General features: G+C 39.8%; 1 protein-coding gene across 3 annotated transcripts; it reads left to right on the forward strand.

Moving 5' to 3' along the window:
• Window positions 1-22: 22 nt before the first annotated feature.
• Window positions 23-13,902, forward strand: pidd1 (p53-induced death domain protein 1). 3 transcript variants are annotated; one of them, XM_047347237.1, is made up of 15 exons: window positions 23-1,578; window positions 2,675-3,088; window positions 3,223-3,375; window positions 3,457-3,508; window positions 3,609-3,810; window positions 6,191-6,340; window positions 6,424-6,597; window positions 6,666-6,813; window positions 6,896-7,031; window positions 7,123-7,273; window positions 7,419-7,542; window positions 7,674-7,789; window positions 9,983-10,090; window positions 10,358-10,554; window positions 13,154-13,902. In XM_047347237.1, exons 1-15 carry the CDS (start codon window positions 984-986, stop codon window positions 13,386-13,388), a joined length of 2,955 nt encoding a protein of 984 aa, XP_047203193.1. In that variant the 5' UTR covers window positions 23-983; the 3' UTR covers window positions 13,389-13,902. The 3 variants fall into 3 exon arrangements, with proteins under 3 accessions (XP_047203193.1, XP_047203212.1, XP_047203204.1); XM_047347256.1 differs by having other exon boundaries at window positions 10,475-10,554; XM_047347248.1 differs by having other exon boundaries at window positions 6,938-7,031.
• The last annotated feature ends 588 nt before the right edge of the window (window positions 13,903-14,490 follow it).

Genomic DNA, 14,490 nt, shown 5'->3' on the forward strand with positions numbered 1-14,490 from the left:
TGGAGATCAGGTTTAATCTTGATTAAATAACTTTATTACAAAATAGAAAATCAAATTAAAAAAAACTATCCAGTTTTTCATTGACTTTACAGAATGGTCTGGTAAGTAGCTTTAAGTCAAGGTATTATTAAACAAATTACATTCTGTCTTAAATAACATTTTCAATATTGTATTGATGTTTGCAGTCACGTTTGTTTTAAACAGTATTAAAAATTTGTTCAAACCTTCTGCTTTAACATCTGATCGGAACCCCTGCCCATGAAACACAAATATATATGTTTTTGCATGAATAGTAAACCAAAGCAAAACAAAAAAGCTACATTTTGTCAACAACGTTTTAAATTATAAGCAATCAAAATGTCACATTTTCTGTCAGAATAAACAGCGCCACCACATGGCTAAACGGTAAGTTGCGTCGACTTGACACGTTGACAAAGCTGTCCCGCCCTTAATCGAAACTTTGGCGGCGCTACTAACTTCCTACTTGTTATGATATACAAGGACAAACAAGAGCCGGAGAGAGGGGCGGGAGCTGCAACTGTAATAACCGCGTTAGTCCCCGCTCTAACCGGCACACGACGTAACTTGAAACAAGCGCGCCACAGTGACGCAAACGCTTTGCTTTCAAAACGTCCTGGGACCAGGAAGTGGCGTCGCACATCGGAGAACAGTCAAGCCCGTAAATAAAGTTTCCAGTTTTTATCATGTAAAACTGCGATAGCTAAGAGAAAACAAAAATAATAAAAAATAAAACCATAATATGTATCTTTGGTCGACTATTTAAAGATAGTTATGGCTCAAGTTTACCTACGAACAGTGCTTGCAACAGTAACGGTTACACTTTCTTCATACAGTGAAGTTGTCTACTTTTCCTTGCTGCTTTGAGCTTCATATCGGTCATGTAACGAGTAATAAAGAGAGAAATCCTCAGAGACAGTATCCCAACAGTCAATCAGATATCAGTGCTGTTATAAACATCTTTTATGGAAAGAAAGATTGAAGAAGACACAGCTCCTCATGAGGAAGGTGGAGACGACAATCCTCTTTGGACTCTAAAACAAAGCAGGTCAGAGGATGGAGATGATGGTGTTACACTTGGTTGCCATGCATCGAGGACAGCGTCCAAAAATCAGAAAGTCCCCACAGCCTCGCTGGCTTGTAGGGAATCGGTGACCGGATTGGGGATATCACGACATGCGTCTGGAGGCGAAGCTGAAGTAGTTGAACCAGAGAAGGAGGACCCCTGTGACCGCACCATCTCAAGCCTGTCCTCCTCTTTCTCGTCAATTGTTCATCCTTTCCTTTCTTCATCTTCCTCATCTTCCAGTGGCTCCGTCCTGTCTCTGACGCCACCTTTGCCTCCCTCTGTGGAGTTATCGGCGGTTCTGACAGATACAAGACTGACCCTGGATGTGTACCAGGAAGGAGCAGCTGCGTTGCCTTTGTTATGGGGGTCTGTCCCTGAGCGGCTGAGGGACCTTCAGTACCTGAGACTGGGCTCCGAGGATAAATCTGGGCTTGATGCTGCGCTGGATGTGCTTCCCCATCTGACGGGGCTTCGCTCACTGGCCATCCGGGGTAAATACCAACACGTTAGCATGCCTTACATTGTCTGTTTACAATATTTTAGCATTTAGTTTAAGGTAAATCCTACTAAAACAAAAACTAATAATGTATTGATAAATGTTGCTTTTTTTTTAAAATATCCCAGCAACATTTCAGATATCTAAAACACCCTTAAGGACACATGATATCAAATTTAGCTCTAGATATCCGCAATGTCCATTTTAGCTATCCACAATAAACATTGTATCTGAAATATAAGGGGAAATTCTTTTTTTTATTTTTTATTTCTGCCTTTTTAAAAATATTTTGTGGCGTTGTGGCCTTTATTCAGCAGCTTGACTGGAATGACAGTAGATGACCTAGGGTAGGGACTCAAGGGCATCTGAATTGAGGACCATGGCCTCAATATAAGGTGCAGGTTCTGCACCACTGGGACATGCAACACGCTGGAAATTTACATTTTAGATATTGTCATTAATCTTGTGACCCATTGGTATTTTACTTTCGCCAGTTTTATGTTTACCCTCCACCATCAAGTCCTCAGTCGACATCCAAATTGATATAGGTAATAATGTTTTAACTACTGATGTCTGAATTATCTTTTTTGGTTGGCCAGAAAAAAACACTGGAGTTCCCCGTTTACATTTTATACAAAGGTATATTAGAAATATCAGGATTAGCGTTTTACTTTGGAAATTTTAAATGAAAGTTTGGACTAGTAGAAAGGTAATTAGCAGGGATGCAGAATAACTCTTATTGAAGAGCGAACGTTCATTTTCAGATTAAAATGTAGTTAGATCTACAGCGATCTACAAGCTTTATTCTAAATGAAAACCTACTTGTTGATATCTGGAGCTGACTGCCAACGCATCGGAATTAGAAAGGTGACACCGTTTGTCTTTGCAAGATTGAGTTTTGTTTGCATGAATGTTGTTAGTGGACTGAACCAAAGGTGTTTTATATAGCTATTTTTTTTTTAAATTTTTGACTAGTAGGAATTGAATGACAAACATTTGTTCTGACGATCCCTCTTTAACTATTGCCTTATGATTTTAGTCACTCTGTGGCTTTAACCATCTTCTGTGTTTACTTTTCTTTCTAATTAAAGGACACTGCCTTTGTGACTCACAAGGTGACCCCCTGCCTGGCCTCCTTACCACTTTGCCAGATTCAGTGTCAACTCTGTCTCACCTGAAACACCTGGATCTCTCCTTCAACCAACTCACCTGTGTGCCACCATGCCTGCTCCGACTGCCAGCGCTGTCCGTGTTACTTCTCTGTCACAACCACATCTCAGCTTTGCCTCCTGATCTAGGCCACTTATCATGTCTAACCTACCTGTCCCTGATGGGGAATAAGTTGCTGTCTGTTCCCCCAAGCGTGGGCCAGCTGAAAGCACTGCAGATACTTGATGTATCACATAATGTTCTCCAGCAACTGCCTGATGAAATTGGTTCCCTGGGGGAGCTTGTTAAGTTGGAAGTGTCTCACAACAAGCTGAAACAGCTGCCAGAGAGCATGGGTAAGGGGTTAAGGTTGAAGGACCAATTTTAGAGCTATAGACTGCCTTAGAAATAAACAGGATATTTTATTTGCTGGGAGTTAGGTTGGTGACGAGTTGTTAAAAGGTGTAACTCCGTTTTATTTATTGCACAGGCTCTCTTGTTTCTCTCAGGGAACTGGTCATCTACAGCAATGAACTCCGGGTGATCCCAAACTGTCTGAACAAACTCCCTCTGCTTAAAATGTACGTTCGTGACAATCCTTTGGGAAAACCTCCGACACCGCCTCCTCTGCCTCTCGTACTCGGTGAGCAGAGATAAAATAAGCCTCAAATGAATAAATGCACTTTTTGTATTCTGTATTATTACAATTGTTTTGTCTTACCAGATCACACACAGACAAAAGTTCCAAAGTTGCACCTTAAACTCAACCAGCAAAGGTACGGCTCTGCCGCAACGTGAGCAAATTTCTAAATTAAGACCGTCAGCTCAAGCTTTGCAAGCTGTAACCAAACGTGTCCCCTCTTCTTTGCTCTTTAGTTTCTTTGTTTCGTCTGCTGGTTGTCATGTGTTTCTCCCAGGGGGGGCAGAGCTGATGTTCCCCCCCGGATGCCTGATGACAACCGCCAAATTTAGGTGGGCTGAGAAAAGGCCAGACAGAAAGTGGGTGTGGCTGGAGGAACACGACATCCTGCTGAGTCGTCCGCTGGAACTTCGTCCCCACGGAGTTGGGTTTTTAAAGGTAGGAAAGTGATTCTAAATGGCTTATGACATTTAGACTCTCTGGTATGTACAGTGCCTTGCAAAAGTATTAATACCCATTGAACATTTGGATAAAATAGATAGTAAAGCGAGGCATGTATATGTATTCACCCAACTGTACTCTTATATCCTTAAGATAAAATCTGGTGCAGTCGCTTTTAGAACTTACTCGGTTAGCCACCAATGTGGACTGATGTTATATAACATTAGTGAAGCAGAGTTAAGTTATAAAACCATATCCCAGGCAGCAAATATTTCACAGAGCTCTGTTAAAGGCTTTTGCCATCCAGGGGTGTCCAAACCTTTTGGCGCGTGTGCAACAAATCGTTTGTGGGACAAAAACAAATATTAACAAAAAAAAAAAATGATATAGTGTTCCTTGCCCAATAGTAAACTAAGCAATCAATATTTTAACTAAACAAAGAAAGTAGTCCGATTATTTTGTAGGAAACGGCTGTGTAAATCATTGTAAATCCAAAACTGAAAGTGGGTTTTGCACATTTGCCTTATTAAAAGATAGGGATCCAATTCTTTTGGCCTTGACTGAAAAATGTTGTCTATCCTCAGCAGTAAGAACAGGTTTTGGATCACGCTTAGGTTGAAAACGCTCACTGTATCTACCCAAGTTTAATCCATTAATTAAAAGCAGGTTTAGGTTGAGTAAAAGTCACTGTATAGATTTGGCCCTATTTACTTTGAAGTTATTGTAGGAAGGTTTGAATTTGTAAGTAATAATTTTGATTTAATTGAAAATAAAATGTCTCCATCTGATCAACCACCTGTGCTGGACCAAATTTGTATCACCCTTGAATTGCAGTTGGGGAGCAACACAAAAATAAATCCAGGTGCCGCGAATAAGACCCAGGGCCACACTTTGGACACCCCTGTCCTAAACTAACAGAAAAGGCACGTGTTGGTCAGAGAAGTCCATGGTAGATCTGGAGGAGCTGCAGAGATCCACAGCTCTGTCAACAGTACATCCATTTGATGTCTCTGGCCTTTAAATGGAGTGGCAAGAAGCAAACCATTTGAAGCCTCCTTTTTAGTGCGCCTTAAACCATGTAAGGCAGACGCAAAAATTTGGAAGAAGGTGTTCTGGTCAGATGGGCCCAAAATTATACTCTCTGACCCTTTTGGCAAAAGCTGCGTGAGGCATAAAACATTAACGTGAATATTTCAGCCTCACTGAGAAACATGTGAGGCAGCATCAAAACTGTTTTACCTTAATAGAAGTACTGGGTGTTTCTTTCTTCGTTTTCATGCTATGACTGATTCCAAACAGCAGTGTGGTCTTTTCTGTAAGCAAGGGCAGCTTGTGTTAGCCAGCTTGCAAGCAGTGTGTGGTAACAGTTTGAGTACCTGTGCTCTTTGCTTCATACAACCGGATTAAAGTCTGTTTTCTCAGGCCACTCAACAACAAAATTTTAACAGTATAATGAAAATCTTACTGTCATTAAACTTGGTATTGGTAAACCAGTAAGAGACATATGCCTATGATATATTATTCTTTTTTAGGGGCTCAAATGGAGATTAAATGCTAGTTAGTAGCTCTTTCCTATGAAAAATCATTTACACACAGTGACTAGCTAGAGTTTACACATTTGGACTTCACTAAAGAAACAGTTTTACCTGTGGTTATGCTTGGCCATCCTTGTACCTTGAATATAAAAATTTTTCTGGCTTTTAAGGTACTATTGGCAGACATAAGTTCATGTTCAACATCATTTTAAACTGTATTATTTGATTGTTCCACCTGTAATCCTTGTGCTTAAATCTCACTGAACACTTCAGAGCCCTTCTGGGTATTTTATTGTCTCATTGTCTTTGGAAGCCATTCATTCCTATACAGTCCACTGGTTCCAAGTGTGTAAAACAATTTCATTTCCCAGCTAATGTGGTTTTTAACAACGAGCCTTTGGCAAACGTTAAACTTGCCACTCTGCTGTTTTAGGTAAATACCTCGATTTGCTTTTTTTATGGGACTTAGACTCAGCAAAATAGTTTGAGAGCACGTACCTCTTCAACAGGCTATATAACAATCTCCATTGATGTCTTCTGTGGTCTTATTATGTCGCTGAGGTCACCAAGACGTTTTCCTTAAAATATACCAAGTTATTACTTGAACTTGCCTCTTTTTTTGGGTTTCCATTAACAGAAATACTTCATTGAATGTACTGGATTTCATTTAGGGTGTCACAGTGATGGGGGCTGAATACAAGGGCACGCCACACTTTTTAGATTTTATTTGTTAAAAAATGTGAAAACTTTTTAATATTCGTCCACTTCACATTCAAGTGGTCCGATTGTTTGTTAGCAATGTTTTCATTAAGTTTTAATCCCAGTTGTTATTGTTATGTTAGCCCGTGGAGGTGTGTGTGCCGTATCATCGGGCAAAACGAGGGGAGGTGGTGTTGCGCACGTTTGATGGGCAGTCATGGAGCACTCTGCCGACTGAGCTAAGGAGAGGAAGTGAGGAGCATAGTTGTCATCCTGGGGGACGTCCAGCCAGGGTAAACCATAAAATCTAAAAATTGAACATTTCTAATGCAGATCACCGTATTACTGGTGGAATAAAAAAAAATTGTGCTTGTAGCTGGCGTGCTCCTCTGTGAACCACTTCTCCTGGTTTATGGCAGTGTCCAGACCTGTACGGGATACTTGCTCTGTTACACCGGCAGGAGCTCTTCTCGTGTCCAGCTCTGACCCTGGTATAAAGCTTCACTTCCCTCCTGACTCCACAGCGCAGACTCGCGCTATAACTTTACAGGTAATTTCAGCCAGCAGCAGTAAAATTATTAACCTTGCCAGACTTTTAACGCTTCTCCCTTTCTGTAGGTGCTGCAGGTGTCTGAGTTAGAGGTGCAGGCTCTGTGTGGTGATCCTCAGACCAGAGTCAGCCCCCTCCTTTGCCTCTCCCAGACTCCCACTTTACATTTCCTGCAGCCAGTTAGGGTCCAAATCCCTCTCCCACCAGGAGTCACAGGTACAATCAGCCATCATGCTTTTCACAGACGTGCATGAGCAGAATATTTTAGCATGCATTAACATTTGCAGTGCACCCTCAGGGCATACAGCTGATTTGTCTCTATTACATCTGCTTCACGGAGATCCCACTGCCCAAACCTGGACTGACATCACATCACAAGTGTCTCTATATGTTACCCATCTGTACGCCATTTTCTACATTACACACTTCTCCTGGTAAGCCCCTGTGCTATGTTCCTCACTTTGGGATCTACATTCTGTAGATTCTAGACTGTACTGTAACTTAGCCATATCTGCACTATCACAGGTACTGGCTGTGGTACACCTCAAAGCGCTGTGTTAGCGGGGTGGTCAGAAAGGTGTATCAACGTCTAAAACAGTTCAAAGTCCAGTTCCTCGCCCTCCAGCGGAAGATGGATCCCGCTCAGGTTCTGGTGCAGTGCCTCCCTGCTAACAAGGTTTGGCATCCTCCATTCATTGCTAAGTTTACTGAAATCATAAGTTCCCCCTTGGTATCAACCTCATCTTGTTTGTCATGGCCATGAGTTTCTTAGAAACCTCCAGCATAGATGCTGAACAGTAATTGTGGGGGTTTCTGCACAGATAGAGGTCAGAGTTCAGTCTTTGTCTGAGCAATATGACGGACCCCAGCCCTCAGACCTGTGTGACCTGCTGGAAGGAGAGCAGTTCTTCGCTGGCTTTGAGAGGGGCTTAGACATCGTCACAGGTTGGAATCCATCTTTGCCGCCCTTCATGTTGAATTATGTGTTGCTGTGTAACAGTTGTCCCTAAACAAGTTATTTTTTAAGATGTCGTGCATTAATATAGTTCAGTGTGTTATTATTATTTCTTTCTCAGACAGACCGGATTGTGTTGAGGGGCGTCTGTGTTTTGTGTTTTACTCCAGTCTAAAAAATGTGAAGGAAGTATACGTCTGTCCTACTCAGGGACAAAAAGGACCGGTGAGGGGACAGGTAAGACACACAGAACAGTGGATAAAATAATAATGGGTTGGTCTGCAAAGAGCATAAAAATTTAGTTTAACATTGAGTACTTACAAAATTGATTAGGGTCAGGGCTGTTGCTCTGCTCCAGGTAACTGTGGCTCAGTGGGAATAGTAGTCGTTGTAATCCGAAATTTGGGGCTTTGATTTCAGTTTCCTTCTGCTACATGTCGATGTGCCCCTGAGCAAGGCACTTAACCTCGCCTACTGATCTGCGTATCGGTTTATGTATGTGTATGAGTGTGATTGGCTGAACGTGGCTCCAGTTTAAAGAACTTTGAGGGGTCGGTATAACTGCGCTATATAAATTCAGTCCATTTACCATATACTTTGATTAGATTTGCTTTTGACAACTGATGAATTTCGATCGATTTTAAATTAACCGAATTTTGAAATTTCCAACTTCAGAGAAAAAAAATCGTAACAATCCCATTTACTATTTTCCAGTCCACATTTTGCCGGAGCATGTCTAGGGAAATCCAAAAGTGCCACAATTCTTTAAAAATGCATCAAATGTGTCAGTATTTAATAAAAATTGGATACAAATCCATAAGCTCTTTAACGAATATATTAAGAAAGAAATCTTGTGGGTGGAATCAGAACTGCTCTATAGAAGATATTTGGTCTGAAACTGGTTTATTGTGAAGGAGATTCAGTCAGATGTTGGAGCCACAGGGGCACCCTCAATGATTTCATGGTGCAGTGCAGCAAAGAAATGAAGCGCTTGAATAAACACAGAAATAGTTCAATATGATGTTACCATGCAATGACAGAACTGCATTTATGAATTTGTTTATATAACACATTTTGGGTTTATTTATGAGCTGGTGTTTGAATAATGACATGTACCTGCTGATTTTATTTATTGCCTGTAGGAAAAGCAAAACAAATCAAGGACTAGCCTGTTTTGACTTTCCAGATTAGTTGGATCGTTCCAAGAAGGAAATGGATATAAGAAAATTTGGACCCTTCTACTTTTTATGTGGGAATCTTTTCCTTTTATGTGCTTCACAAATCTCAACTAGTTACTAAATGTGAACTTTTAAGTGCAGAAAAGACTTTTTTAATTAGAAGATGCTTTAGAAACATGTGTATATGGTGGCAGGGATAAAACATGTTTTTTTTTTCTTATGTCATCTTTAGTGACACTGGAAAAGAGAAATGAAACACAATATCTTTAATATTCAGTGTATTTAATAATCAGCTACAGTAGTGCAGGTTCTCATTACCATATTTCTATTTCACAATCTATATTTGGCTAAGTGCTAACACTATTTTGTCAGCAATCCCAATGTTCTGAGGATACTTCATGCTTTTTGGTTCCCTTTCTCAGTGCCCTCTGTCACAAATAACACTCTTCTTCTGTTGGTGAAACCATTGGTGGCTTCTGGGGAAGATAGGATGTGTAACAAAAGTTCATTTTAAAGTACTTAAAGGTAACTGAGGTTTGCACAATGCTATTTTTGCATCTGCACAGATTGCAGGTGTTATCAGCGAGGTACCCACTGGGAGTTCTGCCACCGCTGCACATAATTAATCTGATAACTCCATTAATCAAGGTGCAGTAACTGGATGAGTGGTGGCAGCTACATATGGTTTGTGATCTTTATCAGTACTGCTCCGCTGACTCTACCACAGGATTAAACAGTAGAGAAGTGTCACACCTCACCCCTCTGATTTTACACTAATTGGATGATGGGAATAAAGAGTTACTGGTTTTATTGGGTAGATTTTTATCTATTTATATCTTTCATGTTGCTTGCTTTGTCACAAGATAAAAAAATATATAGTTGCAGCTTTAGAAGGAACGATGGACTCCCAGCTGTTTATCAGTGAAGTCATTCTTGGAAGCTGGATAGAGCATGAATCAGTGTGTTCTCAGGGTCGTGGCTGAAACAGCGCTCATACTGTCCTTAGTGGGGTAAAGTTTGAAAGAGGAGTACTTTCTGTACTTGTTTATAGGAAACAAATTTGATAATGCGGCTTAAAGCCTTTTGTACAGTCCGTGCTTTCAACAAACTTACTGACATTCTTTTATGGTTTTGGTTTGAATTTGGAGGGAGTTCTGCACATATAAACAACAAAAACTAAACTTGGAACAAACATATGTGGCCAAATTGGAGTTTTCCATCTAAATGTTTTTGTTTTTCATTAATCTTCCAGGTGTCATTTTACAGAGGGGAGATTCCCAGTAATCTGCCAGAGGAAGTAGCCAGAAAGAGGAAAGGACCTGACAGCCAGTGGCTTGCGACTTTACCGTTAAGACTTCCTGTCAGTTAAAATTTTGTTTGTTCCCTCTCCTCATTTACATTGTTGCTTTTCTTTATCGTGTTGCTCAGTCAATTTTTACATTTAAATGTGAAATATTTGCACAGTTCTTGTTTAATTTGCTCTTTTTACTTTTTTTAAGTTATATGGTTATTCCACTGACAAAATTACAGCTATTATGAAGTTAAACCGCTGTCCGCCACTCATTAGGCTACTTTCTATGAATAATATCACCACCTAAAGGGGGACATTTACACATGTCTCTTGCAGGATCTGAACTCAGAGAACAGTTTTAACATGGAGGAGCTCCAGTATCCTCCCCTGAACCTGGGTGACCCTGAGAGTGGTTACCTTACGGAAGCCAACCTGCTGTCCATCTCTCTGCAGATTGGACAGGACTGGCGTGTTATTGGTATTAACCTTGGGATGAGCTATGAAGAGTTGGACCGCATACAATACAAATATAGGTGAGAATAAAATAACTTAAGTTATGATTTATGATGGGCTGAATTTAAGGCCACACTTGGACACACAAAATTTGTGAGTTTGAAGCACTTTGTGATTTTTATCTTTAAAGGTGCTATATAAATAAAGTTGTACTTACTTACTTACTTACTTTACTAACTTACTACACATACACAAAGCAGGCCTTTCCTGGTTAATGCTGATTTACTTTTTTATTAAGGTCTGACCTGTAAAGTCAGATTTTGAACAATTGTTGTTGTTTTTTTTTCACAACATGTAAAAAAAAGCATAAAATGTCCTTCCTGTTCTTAGAGATAGTAGTTTTGAATCCAACAGAAAATGACTAATGAAAGTATTGTTAGATTATCCCCATTTATAAATGTAAGCATGTCCTTAATCCTTATCTATTTTTTATTAACCCCAAAAAGTATCCAGAACTCCAGACTGTTGGTTTATGGGTTTATTATTTTTTGTAATCATTATATTTCTACAACAATCTGGAGTCACTACATTTTAAGGATTTTTAGTAAGTAGTTTTTTATTTTGTGTCCAAAAAACATCTAATTTAAATTTAATTAAAACAACATCCTTAATGACGGTACACAAGCAGTGACAAGAAGATGCTGGATGTTTCTAATCAATTGGGTCTAAGTATGAACAAAAAAGAAAGAATTTTGGAAAAGGGAAACATTCTGGTGGAACAATGGAGACCTTTAAGCATCAGGACAGAAAACTTAGTTATTTGCCTTTAAAAAAAAATTCACAACAAAGGAAATGAAAGACAAAGAGAAACAGGATTGGATGTTTGTGGGCTAATTGTTAGAAATCAGCTGTGGAAAAAATGGGATTTAATTAGAAAGCAAACAAACAAAACTAGAATCGTCAACATCTAATCAGAAGAAAACAATGTTGCAGTGGACTAAAGAGAAGCAGTCGAGGACCGTTTATAATCTCAACCATGCTGAAGAGTCATAGTGGCATTTAGCAAAATTGGGGCATGACAAGGCTCCATCCTGCAAAGCTGAACCGTCTACTTTTATACAAGGACGTTTTTTTGCTACAAGGTAACAGAGATTTTTTTTTGGCAGAGGTTTTGATCTACATTTTTTGTGAGACTTAACTTAGATGCTTCTAGATAAACTTACACAGATCAGTCACAACATGAAACCACCTGTCTTGTCTTCTGCATTTTGTCCTCCTGCTAAAATATGACATGTGCAGACTGAATCTTGGCTCGTGCCCCATGCTGTCCATGGACCCGCAGCAGATCATTTTGATTATGCAGGATGTAGACCTGAAGCTTCTAGGTGGAATCTGACTTGTTCTGGCACGTGCAGATGCTTGATAGGATTGGGACTGTGTTGGTTTTGAAAGTCAGTTCTGTAGCTTCACTTCTTTTTTGTGGTGCTTAAGATGTTTCCATTATGTTTTTGGAAAGGTTGCCAATGGAGAATTGTTTATTTTTATGTTCAGATACCACGTCACTCTTAGTGTTTTGGTGTTATCCAGCAGAATATTGCTCGGAGATGTTTAACAGTCTTAACTCCTGTTTTCAGGTGCAATATTGTGGCCGATTGATCATTAAATCCTCAGAAAAAAAGTGGAATAATTTGAATCAACATTCCTCAATGTTTTTAGAATAAATTAGAAAATCTGTTGTCTGAAATATTGTCTGAATATGCACGCACTTTTCTCTGTACAGTTGCCAAAGTATTCATACCCCTTGAACTTTCAATCCATTTTACAATTATGCACTACTTTGATATGTTCTATCACATAGTCCTGATAAAAATGCATTAAAGTTTTGAGTTGCAATATGACATGTGAAAAAACTCGGTGAGTATGAATAGTTTTGCAAGCCACTGTATGTTTAAGATAACAAGGATAATATTAGCAAAAAAAAAAAAGAAAAAAGCTACAGCTAAACTGGAGCCGTGTTGTGTGGATTGTGAAAAACATTCGAAATAGCAGCTAAAATCTTGCCAGGATGTACATGTGCTGTAAAGGTACCGCATGACTGAACTATGTTATCAGTGTGCAAACGTGGTCAAAGAAAACCTCTGTGGGATCCAGATAAACTGAGTTGGTATGTATATGTAGGAGAACCAGAAGTAGGGGAGAATTTTGATTGTTTTAATCTGCCATCAGCCATCACTGAGCCATCTGGGACACTGCAGGAGATTACACACAGACTGTTGTCTCATCTGGCCCTCCCCCTTCTCCTAAGCCCCACAAAACCCACTCGTGACGCATCCTGTAGGTGGAACAAAATGTGTTATGTAAAGTCAAAGACTTGTGTCCTCACAGCAGGAATTAAGGGTAAATCTGTTATTTATTGATTGTATGGAGATGTATAGAAAAATAAATGTCTTACTCTTGGAGGGCTGGGTAATTCAAATACAGTTTTGACTGCACATTACATTTAAATCTACAATAAACATACATTTCTTCAAAATGTTCATATTGTTGCTACTGGCTGGGCTGCTGACAGTTGTATATATTCATGGCCATAGCAGGTTAGCATGGTATATTTTTACATCACTGTCTTTTCCACTCTGGCAGCTGTATACCGTAACATCTCTTGTTTGTGTTACTCACCAGGGACAACCTGGGTGCCTTAGTGCTGGACATGCTGTTTCACTGGGCCCAGGGACAGAGGAATGCAGGATCTGGGTCAGTGTCCAGGCTTGTGGCCGCTATGATAGAAAGCGGCAGGAGGGATCTGGCAGAGGAGATCGAGGACATAGTCAGTCTTGGAAGGAGAAAGTACACAGAGTCACTGAAGAGAGTTGGTCTGGAAACGGAGAGCTCCTCTCTTGGGGAAGCACAGCAGTAGACGAGGCCACACTGGGTACAGATGGCTGATTTACACTTGAGTTACCTGTGTGTTTACACTGAGGCCCCAATCACCCTGTCTTGCTCTCTGATCAACTGTTATAATGCACAAAACCCAGTCTGAGACACCAGCCACCAACTGGGAGTGCTTTTTATAAGACTCTTTGTGAGCCAAATGGATGGACTGAATCAGGACCTGTTGCATGGTATGCTGGCAAGTTAAAGATAAAAGTGCAAAGCTGCTTCTAATATAATTTATTAGTAATTGTGTAATTTTTGTAACACTTTGTAAATATTTTGACTGTAGGATCCTGCAGTTTCTTTTGATGAGCATTTAACTGGAATCATAATATTGCTGAAGAACATCTGGATGAAAACTGGGTTGACAGTGATGTTGGTTTCCTGAAAATTATGTTGGTAATTAAAAAAATATTACACCAATGCAACTGACAATACGTGTGCATATGTAAAAATGTCTCTGACATACAATGATAATAAACAACTTAGTTTTTTTATTCGGTCCCTATTATTATAGTTTATTACCCCAAGGGCTTTCGCTGTATGTCTTTCTATGTCCAAACTGTAAGTCCTGTGTTTATATAGGTCAAATTGGTCCTATATGAACTGTGTCACAGTGTTTGACCCAGTGTTTAGCCTAACCTTAGCAGCCGTTTCGGAGATAACCCAGCAGTTTTTTGTGTGTTCTAGACGTCAGGCAAACCTTTGCCAACTCATCATTTTTACTCCGCTTTCTTTTATTTTAAAACATGTTCAGATAAAACCAAAATTATTCATACCCCTGGCTAATTTATTTTGGAGAAATCTTTCAATTTTACCAACATTGTACTTCTGAATGGAATTAAAAGTCATGTTCTGGAGTGGCTCAACCAGAGTCCCATCTTGATCCAGTTAGAGGATCTGGCTAAATTGGACCAGCCTGGTAGCCAGTCTTCATTGATTGCACATTGCACCAGTAAGAGCAGAGTGTGAAGGTTCAATTAGCAGGGTAAGACCACAGTTTTGCTCAAAATATTGAAATGCACACAACATTATGGGTGACATACCAGAGTTCAAAAGAGGACAAATTGTTGGTGCACGTCTTG

This window comes from Girardinichthys multiradiatus, chromosome 2 (genome assembly GCF_021462225.1).
Source record: "Girardinichthys multiradiatus isolate DD_20200921_A chromosome 2, DD_fGirMul_XY1, whole genome shotgun sequence".
NCBI classification, from domain to species: domain Eukaryota; kingdom Metazoa; phylum Chordata; class Actinopteri; order Cyprinodontiformes; family Goodeidae; genus Girardinichthys; species Girardinichthys multiradiatus.

Excerpts from the sequence above, each read along its gene's own strand:
- pidd1 (XM_047347237.1), top strand. The coding sequence starts at position 984 with ATGGAAAGAAAGATTGAAGAAGACACAGCTCCTCATGAGGAAGGTGGA. Across the intron at positions 3,509-3,608 it reads CTTAAACTCAACCAGCAAAG|TTTCTTTGTTTCGTCTGCTG; the intron begins GTACGGCTCTGC and ends TTTGCTCTTTAG. Across the intron at positions 10,091-10,357 it reads CTTTACCGTTAAGACTTCCT|GATCTGAACTCAGAGAACAG; the intron begins GTCAGTTAAAAT and ends TGTCTCTTGCAG.